Genomic DNA, 17,536 nt, shown 5'->3' with positions numbered 1-17,536 from the left:
TCCAGCTTCAGCGATTTTTGCAGTTCGTTCCAGTCATTGGCAGCAGAGAACTGGAAGGAAAGGTGGCCAAAGAAGGAATTGGCTTTGGGGTGACCAGTGAAATATACCTGCTGGAGCGCATGCTGCGGGTGGGTGCTGCTATGGTAACCAGTGAACTGAGATAAGGTGGGGTTTTACCTAGCAAAGACTTGTAGATGACCTGGAGCCAGTCGGTTTGGCAACGAGTATGAAGCGAGGGCCAGCCAACGAGTGCATACAGGTCGCAGTGGTGGGTAGGATATGGGGCTTTGGTGACAAAACGGATGGCACTGTGATAGACTGCATCCAATTTGTTGAGTAGAGTGCTGGAGGCTATTTTATAAATGACATAGCCGAAGTCGAGGATCGGTAGGATAGTCAGTTTTACGAGGGTGTGTTTGGCAGCATGAGTGAAGGATGCTTTTTTGCGAAATAGAAAGCCGATTCTAGATTTAATTTTGGATTGGAGATGCTTAATGTGGGTCTGGAAGGAGAGTTTAGAGTGTAACCAGACACCTAGGTATTTGTAGTTGTCCACATGCTCTGGACGGGCGGGCAGGTGCGGGCAGCGATCGATTGAAGAGCATGCATTTAGTTTTACTTGCCTTTAAGAGCAGTTGGAGACCACACTTGCACAGTGTCCAAAGAAGGGCCAGAAGCATACAGAACGGTGTCGTCTGTGTAGAGGTGGATCAGAGAATCACCAGCACCAAGAGCGGCATGTCTTGCAAACTATTATAGACTACAAAGGAAGCACAGCCGAGAGCTGCCCAGTGACACGAGCCTACCAGATGAGATAAATTACTTCTATGCTTGCTTCGAGGCAAGTACCCCTAAAACATGCATGAGAGCATCAGCCGGACATCACGCTCTCCGCAGCCGATGTGAGTAAGACCTTTAAACAGGGCCACATTCACAAGGCCGCAGGGCTAGACGGATTACCAGGACATGTACTCCAAGCATGCGCTGACCGACTGGCAAGTGTCTTCACTGACATTTTCAACCTCTACCTGTCTGTAATACCAACATGTTTCAAGCAGACCGCCATAGTCCCTGTGCCCAAGAACACTAAGGTAACCTGCCTAAATGACTACCGACCAGTAGCACTCACGTCTGTAGCCATTATGTGCTTTGAAAGGCTGGTCATGGCTCACATCAACACCATTATCCCAGAAACCCTAGATCCACTCCAATTTGCATACCACCCCAACACATCCACAGATGATGCAATCTCAACAGTGGTAGGCCTGATCACCGACAACGACGAGACAGCCTATAAGGAGGAGGTCAGAGACCTGACTGTGTGGTGCAAGGACAACAACCTCTCCCTCAAAGTGATCAAGACAAAGGACAAATGATTGTGGACTACAGGAAAAGGAGGACTGAGCACGTTCCCAGAGTTTCAAGTTCCTTGGCGTCCACATCACCAACAAACTAACATGGTCCAAGCACACCAGGACAGTCGTGAAGAGGGCACGACAAAACCTATTCCCCCTCAGGAGATTGAAAAGATTTGGCATGGTTCCTCAGATCCTCAAAAGGTTCTACAGCTGCATCATCGAGAGCATCCTGACTAGTTGCATCACTGTCTGGTATGGCAACTGCTCGGCCTCCGACCGCAAGGCACTACAGAGGGTAGTGCTTACGGCCCAATACATCATTGGGGCCAAGCTTCCTGCCATCCAGGACCTCTATACCAGGCGGTGTCAGAGGAATGCTCCAGCCACCCTAGTCATAGACTGTTCTCTCTGCTACCGCACGGCAAGCGGTACCAGAGTGCGATGTCTAGGTCCAACAGGTTTCTTAACAGCTTCTATCCCCAATCCATATGACTCCTGAACATCTAATCAAATGACTACCCAGACTAGTTGAATTGACCCCCCCCCCCCCCCCCCCCCCCCCCCCCCTTTTACGCTGCTGCTGCTCTATGTTATTTTCTATTCATAGCCACTTGAATAACTCAACCTACATGTGCATATTACCTCAATTACCTCGATTAACCGGTGCTCCCTTCACATTGACTCTGTACCGGTACCCCCTGTATATAGCCTCGCTTTTGTTATTTACTGCTGCTCTTTAATTATTTGTTACTTTTATTTCTTAATTTTTGGGGGGTATTTTTCTTAAAACTGCATTGTTGGTTAAGGGTTTGTAAGTAAGCATTTGGCTCGTTTGAGAAATAACATTTGATTTGATTTGAATTCAGAATTTATGTTGTTCTTTCATAAACAGATGTTACAGGTGTAGGATCTTAATTTGACTGTCCTGTTGCAGGAGCACTTTCCTAAAATTTGTAGTGTATTTGAGTTTTAAAAAGGCGTCAGAAGTTTGTAATTTCAACTTTGACATTTCAGACTACAAAAATGTCCATTAATTATATTCCACATCATACTTCACATGTCCTGTTGCTGCAGGATTTTGGCTCAAATGAAGATCCTACATCTGTAATAATGATGTCTTTGCTCTCATAGAATGGGGAATGATGCTTTGGCATTGGACACGTTTGTGTTGTCTATCCATGAGAAATAACATGAACCCATGTCACAAACAGTCATCAGAGCAGACCAGCAGTAGGAAACCCAAGGTGACCACACACAATGTCCTCAATATCGTGTGAAAATATGTCCAGGGGAGACATGCTGATGCCTGTGTGTGAAACTAGAACAGACAGCAGTAGAAGTAGGCTGATGGGACGTGTGGATGGATCTGTTTGTTCTCTCTCTCTTTCCCCTACGACCCTGGTCCCTCCTCCTCCTCGAGGCCTCTGCTCTGACCTCAAACTTCTGAAGCTCCAGTGGGGTTCTGGATTCTTGTGAGATCCCACACTGTATGTACACTGAGTACACTGAGCCTGTGCCAGTATCCCATCGCGCCATCTGGCATTTGAGGTCACAGTAGGTGGACAGCCAAATGGGGCTCAGTTGGCACCGCTTGTAGTCAGTAACCAGCCGGCAACCGCAGGGTGCATGTGACGTGTCCAGTGCTGTAGTGCCTAGGTAGAGGTTAGTTGTATGTCCGCTTACTAGTTGCTTGCGTACTCTTGCTTACAGCTTGCTGCCACCGGCTAGACCTTGTGGTGAATTGGGGAGCAGCTTCATGCACAAGTCTCCCCTTGCCGGCACAAAGCCTCTCAATGACCAAGACTCCTGTCGGGCCTCCTCGTGGCGGCACACGTTAACTGGTTGTCTTGAAACTCCAGGCTAACTGGCAGGGGATCTCGGAGCAGCAGTTGGCCCCAGAGATGCATCTGTGTGGACATGTCCTAGTAGCCATCAACCACTGTCCCGCTGCCTTGTGGGTTAGTCTGGTACAACAAAGGCTAGGGAAGCACACCCTGAGAGAAAAGCAGCGTGCTGGCAAAGCGCGGTAGGCAGACGCCGACAGACTGGTTTTCCGGCAGCCTCTTGCAGCTGTGGAAGATACTGGTCGTCCTTGCCACTGGAATTTCACCTTCCTGCAGTGAAGTAGTGCTGGTGGGGATTGCGCACCCTCAGCGGCACTTTAAATAACTTATTTTGTGCTGGGTATCCACTTCTGACCTCAGTGAAGCCATCATTCCGGAAACCGGACTAAAGTCTGGCTGAGTTGGGGTGTCTGGTGATGGGGCAGGAGTGAATGCACCGGGAGCCCTTAATCAGACCCTTGCAAGCCAGCGGCACAGGGCTATGATTGGACTTTACAGTCACAAGGATTTAACTCAGAAGTGTAAGTCATCATCGAATACAATGGACTATCATAAGCAAGTCAGTAACCATGCAAACGAGGGTTATGTTGGAAACGGGAAAATGATACTTAAAATTAATACTTAAAACATATTCACAGAGACACACAAAACACACACACACACACACACAAAACACACACACACACACACACACACACACACACACACACACACACACACACACACACACACACACACACACACACACACACACACACACACACACACACACACACACACACACACACACACACACACACACACACTGGCCTACCACTGTACTGTATCTGTACACATTCCTTTGTAGACTGTGCCAGAGGACCTTGCTTAAGTTCTACCCCATTGAATCCATCTTGACACAGAGATCAGAAAGTTTCTGGCAAGTAACCGGCAATTTGCTCCTTGGTTAAACACTTGGAAGTCAGAAACCTTCAGAGGATGCATCAAAGGGAAATTACTGCTGACAAAGACAGGGTGACCGCAGGCGGAAAGAGAACATCCATCTCGACCTTGGAGGCTTTAAGGAACATGCCCACTCCTGGGTGCAAAACGTCTGGAGTGTGTAATTTGAAACAGCAAGCAATATATATTTTTTTCCATTTCTTCATTGATATTAACTGGCTTTGTGACAAGACTCTCTGTGTTATGCGAGAGTTTGGCCTGTTACAGGTCCAATGCCGCTGTTTTTATCTCAATATCTCTTGGTAAGAATTAAGTAAGTACCTTACAGTGATTGTTTTCAATTAAAATTGCAAAAAAGAAACAAAAATAGCTTAGCAAAAAGCAATTTCTCAACAATAATTTTTAGCTGGGACTGTCTGGGAGGGGTCTGAGTGGGGAGGGGGAAATTGTTATTGTCAGAAAGATTTGGAACTCTCTTGGTTAGTGGTCTATTATCTCATTTACCACCTGGTGGTGTCTCCAGGCGTCTTCAATTCCTTTTCTCTAGTGTTGTAGATCAGTGCTACATTATCTGAGAGAAATAAACAAAGGCAATTGACAGGCGAAGTGACATCAGATGGAGAATCTGCAGGCCTGGTTTTCTGTTTCCCTGATGGGGGATTATCTGATGGGACACTCCACTGTCTGATGATCTATTTCGCAGGACCCCAATCCCTCTCACTGTGTAGTCCAGTGTGGACATAAGTACAATACAGTACAGTAGGTGTTCAGTGTATTGAAAAAAGATGGTTTGCTCATCACAGGTACCATAAAAGGATGTTCTGCGGCATGTAAATGTTACACTTGAAACCCTTCATCATAATGATGCAGGTTTGACAGCCGCTTACTCATGCAAAAGTATTTTCACTTTGCTACCACTGTGAGAGCATCAATCAACCATTCTTTGGTCTGCTTTCATGATCTTAAATAAGTTGCCTGTTATCTCTCTGGTAGAGAAGGACGGTGATGATGAACAATGTGTTCACTAAAATGTGCTATTTTAAAGAACACAACTATAAGTGTGCTCCCTGAATGTGCTCAAGAACATCATATAATTCAATGGTAATACATATTAAATTGTGGCAAATTAGCTAATAATAACCTGCTCGCAACCGCCAAATATGTAGCTACCTGAAATAGGGTATGAGAGAACACCCGTCATTCTGATTAATGGAAAATATGAAGAAAAGGCCCAAGCCCACCCAGATGGCCCAGTTACTGGTACTTGAAATTAACTAGTGGTTGACCAAGATACCAACTTATAGTAGATTCTTGGCCCAGCTCTCCAGACTGTGATTCTTGGCCCAGATCTCCAGACTGTGTTTAGAGATGGAGGGTGTTGTACCCTGTGCTCACTCCTGTGGTGGAGCAGAGCTGAAGGATTCATCGACCTTGCCTCAGCTCGGCTGCAGTCTATGGACGATGGTGGGTGATATAGAGGGACAAGTGTGAAGGAGGCGGGAGGAGGTGATTATCTCTCCACTGTACCACAGAGGATTGGGCTCCAAGTTGAGCCTATCCGCTGGCCGGGATGTATCAGTGTCGTCAGGTGGGCTTAGACGATTACCCATGGTGCCGTGCAGATCCGTGGCTGGCTGGCAGCACCCACTGTGGGCATCCACCTTCTCTTCTCACGCAAGACCACAGCCAGAGAGAGTGACTCCCTATAACTCACCATCTATCAACTCCTTCTGTTCCTGCTTCTGCCTGATGAATACGCTGACCTTATCTATTCACTCATGGCTGATATTACAGTGTAGGACTCGGACCAGTTCCAGTATGATAAAGACTGCCCTGCCCTCTGTGTGGATGATTGACTTTTTTCCGGCCAGAGGTTTCTCCTGACCACCAACCTGATCAAGAACAACTCTGGTCCCTAGTTATAAGCAAAGTAACCATTCTGTCTTTCTTACAGAGTGTAGAATCATGCTCCTGTTGCTGATGGAAATGGTATTGACGCAATCTCTGGCAGGCCTCTTGTACAAATATAAAAAGTCCCCTGTATTGGCACTAAAAAACTAATTTTGAAAACAACCAAATCATAATTTAAACATACAATATATTCAGTATTTGAGTAACTAGAGCTCTCCCAGGGTTTCTGAACCAGTTGCAACAGGGCAGAGTGTTCCCCTTTAAGCCCCCCAGTATACAGAGGCAGAGAGTCATTTGCTTTTAAGGTGCCCTGTCCCCCTTGGGTCACACAAGACCTTGAATAAATGTTTGACAAGTCTCCAAAGTTACCATTTGAATATATTTCTCAAAGTATTCTACTCAGTCTGGGGAAACTAAGGCGGCCAAGTATTCAGAACCCTAAAAGCCAAATTAATATGCGTTCAGAGTGCATTGTGTTTTCTAAAAGAACATCACAGTAGGTCAGACATTTGGCTTACAAATAGGAGTGTGTACAAACACAAACACAGACTGTGGAAAATGTGAGTTTGTTTATGTGATCAGAGTTAGCAGACTAGTGTGCTTAACATCTCAGCGGGCAAAACTGGCTGAAAAATGACCTCATTATAACAAGAAACTAGTTGAAATGGCAGGTCACCCCAGATGGACTGGATATTTTAATCTACACACTTATAGATCTTTATGTAGGGTGTCCACCTACTCTGCTCAGAGTGGGTGAAAACCCGCTTTGGTGATGAAATTTCGCTACCTTATGTTATAAAATATATTTCCCAAGACAAATAGGATTATTCATGTTCTGAATTGTTCAAAAGCATATCCAAAAAGTCCGATTTCGTGACCTAATACATCCGTTAATAAGCACCGGGCTCTGTTGACAGAACGGTGCCGCTTTCTCGCAGCAACTTCTGAGGATTTCACGTGAGGTGTTCGTCTTCAAAGTTATTTCCGCATGTCGCAAAAAGCTAAATTAACATGACACGAGCTGAATTGAATGTAAAAGGCTTTGAAAATAAAAAGCTTGCTGTACGCTCAGTACTCCATTGAAATTTCACAGAGATACCCTTGTTTTTGTGAGAAGCCTTCTAAAAGGAACAGGAAATTCTCATTAATATGAAAAGTGTATACTAAAATGTCATGTCTCAAAATCTATCGTACCTTTTTATTGTTTTATGTCCTGTGGATTCGAGAAGAAAGATGAGTTCAACGGGAAAGTGAGCCTGTCACAAAGCGTTTATTCTCGCATAGCATCCAGCCTAGCTGACCTGATGCTGTACAACTTGCTTTCTTTAGTCACCCTCATTTTTGCCATCCTGCAAGAGTTAAAAACCCAATCACTTTTAAGACCGATTATGAAACATGACGTTTGAACCATCGGTTTTCTTAGAGGATTATCTACACAATTAACATATTATTTTACCCATTGGCCAAAATATGCGTTTTTGATTGGACAACCTTCTTTATGCCTACCAGTAGTTGGTCTCTAAAAGAATTATAGTGCTCAGGTTTAATGGCGGTTTGGCAGCTGGGCCTATAACTACATCCATTCCACACCTGTCCAGGGTTATATGATTTCCATTTGTCATTTGAAGGACTTCCCTGAGTGAGCTTTAATGCTGGTGAAAATGAACACTGCAAGAGAAGAAATGGATATGTATGTTAATAATCTGGATATTAATTAAGGCAGTAAATATTTAAAACACACTTCAGACAGTTTTTGCAGGAGGCTACACATTTGCAGAGAACTATTTGCAATATTTTCCACTGTACGATGCAGCTCTGTTTTTCAAGTTAATTTCCAGTCATTAAGTTATCTTCACAACACTGACTAGAGGGCACGAGAAGTTGACTTCGAGATCTCAACAAGTTCTTCACAAGGTATTCACGGCATCCATTTTCTTTGTTCTCGTTGAGTTGTGCCAGTAGACTTCCACCTAAGGCACTCTTCCCACTCAACCAATTCTGGCAGCTGAGATATTTACAAGATGAAAAGAGTTTTCCTCTCACCATCACCCTCATCTCTTACCTCCCTGGGATATCTATGTCTTGTTAGTGGGCTCTGTGTCAGTGAGAATATGAGAGATGGACTGTAAGCCAGAGTTTTTACAATTACTAGCATGAACGCTTAGGCCTACCGTTTGACATACATAGAGTACGCTTTCACATATGACCTCAAGGCAATTCTGCTTTCATATTAACATATTTGATGTGCTAAGGTTATTTTGAATAATATATTCCCTAATATATTCCCTTTCCACAAGAACGCTTATGATCCGACTACTTCAGAGCTCTCCAACTGGTCCTGGAGAACTACTGGTTGTCAGGGCTTCATTCCAGGCCTTCAGTAACACACCTGATTCAGCTAATTAGTTGACTGAAGACCATAATTATGAAAAATATAAAAAAGTTTGAAAAATTTATGCAATCACCTCTGTAACTCATTCTGGATAAGAGTATTTGCTTAAATGACAAATCTTTCTAAAATATAGATAGTGTGGGGCTATTATCAGTAGCTGGCCGGTGAATCCCTGTAGTGAGTTAGTCTGTGATTCACCTCCCAGGTAAAGGAAACTTGTACAGTTGGATTATTTTAAGAATCTAGGACGAGGATTAGGTTGGGCCTTTTAATCCTTAAATCAATGGGCTGCACCCACTGATGCAGAATCATGTACGGCTTGTTTAGTGGTTCTATTGTCGTGTAGTGCTTATTTATCTGACATCACAGGCTACTGCATAATGAGAGTTGGCTAGAGGAAAAGTGAATATTGAGACGTGCAGCTGTAGGCTTACTCACCTGTTCTATTTACAGTATACACCACTGTAGACCAGTTAGTTCCGCGAAGTCCATTGCTGTTAAATCCCAGGTTGTTCGTGTTTTCTTTCTTTGCCACGTGTCTGGGCAACATTGAAAATGAGTTAGCTCTTTATTTAAATTATCTAATATCTTGCTGGAAGTGCTTCTGCAGCAGTGATATAGCTGCTAAACAAGGTGGAGATAATCTAGAGATTTACCCATCGTTGATTTAACGTCGGATCGATATCAGCTCATGGTTATCGTCGACTTCATCACACTATTAACTTTATCTGTGCACTGACAAGATATGAGAGCAATAGATAATGAAGAACCTCCTGACGCTGCTATAAAAAGCCATTAAGTAGCAATATGTGCCCTTGCTTCAAGGATGTAAGTATCTGCTAGACACAGGCACCACATACTGATTGAGATTTTGATTGTAGCTAATAATTAATGTCTTCATGCTACTCGGTCCAGGTTCCTTGGACCTAAAGCTCCACTTAAGAAATGACAGAGTGAAGTTGGGATCCCATCGGCAATACCACCTGAACCTTAAAAATGACATCCTTGGTCTGTACTGACTCTTGACAATGTCTTTTTCATCTTCAGGATCACCACTACAGCAGCTTGTATGATGGACCTGAGACGATATCCACTGGACGAACAAAACTGCACACTGGAGATAGAGAGCTGTGAGTATCTATCTTTCTTGCTTTCATTTCAACTCAATTACAGTTCATCTGATCTATCTTTCTCGCTTTCAATTCAACTCAATTACATTTCATTTGATCTATCTTTCTCGCTTTCAGTTCAAGTCAATTACATTTCATTTGATCTATCTTTCTCGCTTTCAATTCAACTCAATTACATTTCATTTGATCTATCTTTCTCGCTTTCAATTCAACTCAATTACATTTCATTTGATCTATCTTTCTCGCTTTCAATTCAACTCAATTACATTTCATTTGATCTATCTTTCTCGCTTTCAATTCAACTCAATTACATTTCATTTGATCTATCTTTCTCGCTTTCAGTTCAAGTCAACTCACTTCAATTTTATTTGAATTGATATGAATGGGAAACAATCTGTGCCAAACCAATGGTCTGTACTAGTATTGTACGTATAAGGAATCCACAAAGTTGAAGACACAACTTCAAGTCAGTTACTATAACACAATAATATCTCAAGCATTGAAAACTACTCATGGACATGTACAGTAAATTAATCCTCATGAGGGGAAATTAATAGTGTTTCCTGTCGGAAGATTTGTCAGTGAAACCTAAAGCACCCAATTCAAGAATATTATGTTGCATCACTTCAGGAATTCTGGGATTTCCGCATTACAATGGTGTACAAATATTAAGAGAAAAAAGGTTGCCAAGGTTTACTTTATATGCCGCTTTTTGATAAGTGTATTCCTTTCTCAACAGCTTGGTAAATGCTTTAAGGGCTTTCATTAACCTTTAAGGGGCAGTGCAGTTAAAAACTTGTTTCATATTTTGATGACATTTTCGCACTATGAGGTCGAAATAACACTGGAATTATGAAAATTATAATTATGCCCTTTTTGTGTAAGAGCTGTTTTAAAGAAATGCCTGGAATTTCAGCCTGTTCAGGTGGGATGGAACTTTTGGCCTACGTCATGACATCACTATGTGATCTGATTATAATAGACAAATGACTGTGCATCTGGGTAAGGGGGTGGGCTCTAGACCATCCTATCAGCCAATCTGGGCTGTATATGTAAATATCTCAGGGAAATTAACAAGAACAAATATTTTGGAGTTATTTTCATTAAATAAACAGTGTTTTATTAGACATACAGTGATTTAAAAAAACAATTACAAAGACTGCATGGGGGCTTTAATATATCTAATTTAGTAATTGACATTAACATTAATCACTTGAATAAATCTAAATAGAAAACAAACGTTTCAATAAAAAATATCCGTTATCATCTTCCCCTCTTCAATGAATCAATTAAGCTACAATTTGAGAGGTCACGCAACACAAAAGCATGAGGTCACACAACACAAAAGCATGAGGTCACACAACACCAAAGCATGAGGTCACGCAACACAAAAGCATGAGGTCACGCAACACAAAAGCATGAGGTCACGCAACACAAAAGCATGAGGTCACGCAACACCAAAGCATGAGGTCACGCAACACAAAAGCATGAGGTCACGCAACACAAAAGCATGAGGTCACGCAACACAGAAGCATGAGGTCACGCAACACAGAAGCATGAGGTCACGCAACACAAAAGCATGAGGTCACGCAACACCAAAGCATGAGGTCACGCAACACAAAAGCATGAGGTCACGCAACACAAAAGCATGAGGTCACGCAACACCAAAGCATGAGGTCACGCAACACAAAAGCATGAGGTCACGCAACACAAAAGCATGAGGTCACGCAACACAGAAGCATGAGGTCACGCAACACAGAAGCATGAGGTCACGCAACACAAAAGCATGAGGTCACGCAACACCAAAGCATGAGGTCACGCAACACAAAAGCATGAGGTCACGCAACACAGAAGCATGAGGTCACGCAACACCAAAGCATGAGGTCACGCAACACCAAAGCATGAGGTCACGCAACACAAAAGCATGAGGTCACGCAACACAAAAACATGAGGTCACACAACACAAAAGCATGAAGTCACGCAAGACAAAAGCATGAGGTCACGCAACACCAAAGCATGAAGTCACGCAACACAAAAGCATGAGGTCACGCAACACAAAAGCATGAGGTCACGCAACACAAAAGCATGAGGTCACGCAACACAAAAGCATGAGGTCACACAACACAAAAGCATGAGGTCACACAACACAAAAGCATGAAGTCACGCAAGACAAAAGCATGAGGTCACGCAACACAGAAGCATGAGGTCACGCAACACAGAAGCATGAGGTCACGCAACACAAAAGCATGAGGTCACGCAACACCAAAGCATGAGGTCACGCAACACAAAAGCATGAGGTCACGCAACACAGAAGCATGAGGTCACGCAACACCAAAGCATGAGGTCACGCAACACCAAAGCATGAGGTCACGCAACACAAAAGCATGAGGTCACGCAACACAAAAACATGAGGTCACACAACACAAAAGCATGAAGTCACGCAAGACAAAAGCATGAGGTCACGCAACACCAAAGCATGAAGTCACGCAACACAAAAGCATGAGGTCACGCAACACAAAAGCATGAGGTCACGCAACACAAAAGCATGAGGTCACGCAACACAAAAGCATGAGGTCACACAACACAAAAGCATGAGGTCACACAACACAAAAGCATGAAGTCACGCAAGACAAAAGCATGAGGTCACGCAACACAGAAGCATGAGGTCACGCAACACAAAAGCATGAGGTCACGCAACACAAAAGCATGAGGTCACGCAACACCAAAGCATGAGGTCACGCAACACAGAAGCATGAGGTCACGCAACACAGAAGCATGAGGTCACGCAACACCAAAGCATGAGGTCACGCAACACCAAAGCATGAGGTCACGCAACACAAAAGCATGAGGTCACGCAACACAAAAGCATGAGGTCACGCAACACAAAAGCATGAGGTCACGCAACACAAAAGCATGAGGTCACGCAACACCAAAGCATGAGGTCACGCAACACCAAAGCATGAGGTCACGCAACACCAAAGCATGAGGTCACGCAACACAAAAGCATGAGGTCACGCAACACAAAAGCATGAGGTCACGCAACACAAAAGCATGAGGTCACGCAACACCAAAGCATGAGGTTACGCAACACCAAAGCATGAGGTCACGCAACACCAAAGCATGAGGTCACAGCACTACGTTTGCATTATCCTAATCATGGTCGTCATCTTAACAGAACCCAAGAACATTTTGCAACCGTTGTGAACACAAATGGCCTAGTCAAATCTAATTGTGACCTGTTTTGCCTTTGTCGGGTATAGTTTTTGGGGAGGCAAACGTTAGTTCCAGTGTGATCCTGGACATGGCTCAGTGACTGAAGGCATTACAGACAGGGACAGAGAGCCTCACAGGACACTTAGTTATTCAACATTGAGCTCTTTAACACAAAGCCTCCCCCTTCATTTTAGTGGCTGACTTATTGCTGGGCACAACAGCGACAGTGTGGAGCGAATATGTAATGCATCTCTCCCTGATAAAGTTTTTTAAAAACACCTGAGGCCTCTCCTGTTTCATCTGTGCTGCTGGATTCAAAGTTTGTCAAGCTGCAATGTGATGTGGGCTCTGGCTCTGGCTCTGTAGACCCGACACCTTTGTGATCTGATGTGCTGCCTTTCCAACTCGGCAGCCGTCCTGGTCTATCTTGTCTTGATTCCCCTCTTCTCTTTCTCTTTATCTCCCCCCCATATTTCTCTCTCTCTCATCTCTCTCTCTCTTGCTCTCTCGCTCTCTCGCTCTCTTGTCTCTCACTGTCTTTCTCCATCTCTCACTCTCTGTCTGGCTTTTTTTCTAGGGAGCATGACAGGTTCATCGCACCTATCTCCCTTAATACCTCTGAAATATAATTACTAAATCACGCTCAGTTTGTAACCAGCTTTGACAGTAGAAGCAGAACTTTCAAGTGTATTTTATTTTGTGTCAGATTTTCATCAAATTAATCATTCAAATTCGTTGTGTAATTGTTTTGAACTAAAACTAAATAGCTTAACCTGATTTAATTAGCATTCTATAAATGCAGAATATGATGTTTTCCAGGATAGGTTGTTGTTGCTGCATCGTGCTGCAAAGAAAACCCCACCCTTTACTATAATTATTCAATTACCATACAAAGAATAATTGATATAACATGAATCATAATGTTCTTGTTTTGTAACTTGTAAAGGTCTGCTGCCTATTGAATAAAACAGAATAGGAGGGAAGAAACATACTCAAAGGGCATGTTGTAAATCCCAATTAAAAGTCCCCTAGGAAGTGGGTGTTGAAATGTGAAATGAGATGCTGATTAAGTAGTATTTTATAATTCAGTCCGGCTTTAAAATTATAGTGCATCATCAGTTCCTCTTGTCATGTTAGTCATTGCATACCTTAGAAAGCTATTTCTAACTTGTCGGAAATGTCCAGATAAACTAGCCCATGTCAGTGTATTAGTCCATAGATTTTGTTGTAATTTTTTTGTCCCTCAAATATCATATGAATACACTTTAGATGTATAGAATGTATAGAAGGAGCTTTAAAACTGCAACATTTTCTTTGCATCCCATGACAAAATGTGTAAAATAATCTTGCAAAATGTTCTCCACCAACAAGAGGGGTGTGAACAGTTTGTGTCATGAACAGTGCTTGTGCCCATAGAAATAGACGTGGCGCGTGCGAAGGGGGCGGGGGGCGAGCGGTATGTTCCCCAATGCTGGAAGGGGGGCCCTAGTGAAAAAGTTTGGGAACCCTTGCTCTATACAAAGGCACCAAGGAATAAACGACGTTACCGGGCACCAAGGAATAAAATAAATAGAGTCAAACGATTCCATTTTTGTCATTTAGCCGACGCTGTTATCCAGAGCAACTTACAGTTAGTGTGTTCATCTTAAGGTAGCTAGGTGGGACAACAACATCATTCATCTACAGGTAGCTAGGTGAGACAACCACATCATTCATCTTAAGGTAGCTAGGTGGGACAACAACATCATTCATCTTAAGGTAGCTAGGTGGGACAACCACATCATTCATCTTAAGGTAGCTAGGTGGGACAACCACATCATTCATCTTAAGGTAGCTAGGTGGGACAACCACATCATTCATCTACAGGTAGCTAGGTGGGACAACCACATCATTCATCTTAAGGTAGCTAGGTGGGACAACCACATCATTCATCTTAAGGTAGCTAGGTGAGACAACCACATCATTCATCTACAGGTAGCTAGGTGGGACAACCACATCATTCATCTTAAGGTAGCTAGGTGAGACAACCACATCATTCATCTACAGGTAGCTAGGTGAGACAACCACATCATTCATCTACAGGTAGCTAGGTGGGACAACCACATCATTCATCTTAAGGTAGCTAGGTGGGACAACCACATCATTCATCTTAAGATAGCTAGGTGAGACAACCACATCATTCATCTTAATGTAGCTTGGTGGGACAACCACATCATTCATCTTAAGGTAGCTAGGTGGGACAACCACATCATTCATCTACAGGTAGCTAGGTGAGACAACCACATCATTCATCTACAGGTAGCTAGGTGGGACAACCACATCATTCATCTTCAGGTAGCTAGGTGAGACAACCACATCATTCATCTTAAGGTAGCTAGGTGGGACAACCACATCATTCATCTTCAGGTAGCTAGGTGGGACAACCACATCATTCATCTTAAGGTAGCTAGGTGGGACAACCACATCATTCATCTACAGGTAGCTAGGTGAGACAACCACATCATTCATCTACAGGTAGCTAGGTGGGACAACCACATCATTCATCTTCAGGTAGCTAGGTGGGACAACCACATCATTCATCTTAAGGTAGCTAGGTGGGACAACCACATTTTTCATCTTAAGGTAGCTAGGTGGGACAACAACATCATTCATCTTAAGGTAGCTTGGTGGGACAACCACATCATTCATCTTAAGGTAGCTTGGTGGGACAACCACATCATTCATCTTAAGGTAGCTAGGTGGGACAACAACATCATTCATCTTAAGGTAGCTAGGTGGGACAACCACATCATTCATCTTAAGGTAGCTTGGTGGGACAACAACATCATTCATCTTAAGGTAGCTTGGTGGGACAACAACATCATTCATCTTAAGGTAGCTTGGTGGGACAACCACATCATTCATCTTAAGGTAGCTAGGTGGGACAACCACATCATTCATCTTAAGGTAGCTTGGTGGGACAACCACATCATTCATCTTAAGGTAGCTTGGTGGGACAACAACATCATTCATCTTAAGGTAGCTAGGTGGGACAACCACATCATTCATCTTAAGGTAGCTAGGTGGGACAACCACATCATTCATCTTAAGGTAGCTAGGTGGGACAACCACAAATCACAGGTATAGAAAGTGCATTTTTCCTCAATAACATAGTTATCAGTAGAGTCAGATCTCGAGGGAGGGGGGGCTGGTTAAGTGTGTATTTTAAATTTTTATATGAGGTGAAACAGTACTTTATCCTAGTGGCAATAAGGCTGCTGAATGACAATCACTAGCAGGTCCAGTGGGCTGGCCTACACTTGACAATGTAGTTGACAATGTTCTGACGTGTGTGTTTAGTAGAGTACCATTGTGTTTCGTAGTGTACCATTGAATCACCTACTGTAAGAATCACACTAGTTGTATTTATTGTACACAGAGACGCAAACAACATGTCCCCATGGGGATAATAACGTTATTGTCTTATCTGTCTGTTTTAGGCATGCATGTCTTTGGAATATAGTCTTTCAACTCCATGTAGTTGTGTATTTTTCTGTATCCCTGTCAGAGCTGATGTGTTGCTAGTTCAGACGTCTTCTGACAATATGACAAAGTGTCAGATGAAAGCCTTGTCAGGTTCAGAAGGAAGGAGGGAAGAGAGGATAAAGCCCCAGAAAGTTTGGCTGGATAAAAGGAGGCCCCTAGATAGAGTATAAGCCTACAAGCAATAATAACTATTCAACACTTCTGTGTAAATGACTTTAATCATTAGTGTGAGCACTTAATATGCACTATACAATTAGTATGATGCAGTTATTTATTCTCCCCTTCTATAAATTGTTCCAGTTATAAGCCCCTGTCTTCATACTAATTTGGTTGTAATGAAATACATCTTTGGAGCGGACTTGTTCCCTCCTGGGAATAGGAGTGTGATGAGATGAGACTTGTGCCCTCAAGGTGGACAGTGGAAGCAGTTATTTTGGATAGTCTGCCTCTCCTCTATGTGGCTCATTGCTGTGCAGGGACACTAATGTGTCATTTAAAGGGAAATGCCTTTTTCATGGAATCATGTGTTAAGTGACTTTTGTTGTCTAACTGCTGTTTTTACATGTCAACACAACAACACAGTATGTCTAGCGGAGTGGCCGTGTGTGGTTACTTTATATTAAAGAACAACTGACCAATGTCACTGCACAGTGCTGGGTGCTACAAAACACCTCCTGTCAAGCTACATTTGTTGTGTTGTTTCTTCCCAGCTTCTCTATAATGTTTGAAAATCTGGGCTGTAGTACAATAGGCCACATAACCTATATCTAGGAAGTGAAAACCTTGGACTGCGTTATTCAACAATGTCAAACTCAAAATGTTATAGTAGTTACATAGTATAGTACATGCTCATGAATTTCACACGCACACAGTACTTCATTAGTAAAGCATACTGTATGGACTAGTCCACTGTATAAATTGTGCTGCCAGATGTATAGAGTATACTTAATTCACACCTACTGTAAAACACTCAGCAAAAAAATAAATGTGCCTTTTTCAGGACTCTGTCTTTCAAAGATAATTCGTAAGGGTTTAAACACTGTTTCCCATGCTTGTTCAGTGAACCATAAACAATTAATGAACATGCACCTGTGGAACGGTCGTTAAGACACTAACAGCTTATAGATGGTAGGCAATTAAGGTCACAGTTATGAAAACTTAGGACACTAAAGAGTCCTTTCTACTGACTCTGAAAACCACCAAAAGAAAGATGTCCAGGGT

The 17,536-nt window shown here is 43.0% G+C and overlaps 1 protein-coding gene across 2 annotated transcripts in view; it reads left to right on the top strand.

The window, feature by feature from the left end:
- The window catches only part of LOC129868214 (gamma-aminobutyric acid receptor subunit beta-2-like), a 97,335-nt gene that overhangs the window by 49,567 nt on the left and 30,232 nt on the right, over positions 1 to 17,536 (top strand). For both annotated transcript variants that reach the window (XM_055941990.1, XM_055941991.1), the window contains one exon: positions 9,495 to 9,577. In XM_055941990.1, the coding sequence (XP_055797965.1) occupies positions 9,495 to 9,577 (83 nt within the window). The remainder of the gene's footprint in view (positions 1 to 9,494; positions 9,578 to 17,536) is intronic.

This window comes from Salvelinus fontinalis, chromosome 13 (assembly GCF_029448725.1).
Source record: "Salvelinus fontinalis isolate EN_2023a chromosome 13, ASM2944872v1, whole genome shotgun sequence".
Taxonomy (NCBI): domain Eukaryota; kingdom Metazoa; phylum Chordata; class Actinopteri; order Salmoniformes; family Salmonidae; genus Salvelinus; species Salvelinus fontinalis.
The sequence above is the reverse complement of the archived record's forward strand: the minus strand, read 5'-3'. Positions and strand labels throughout refer to the sequence as shown.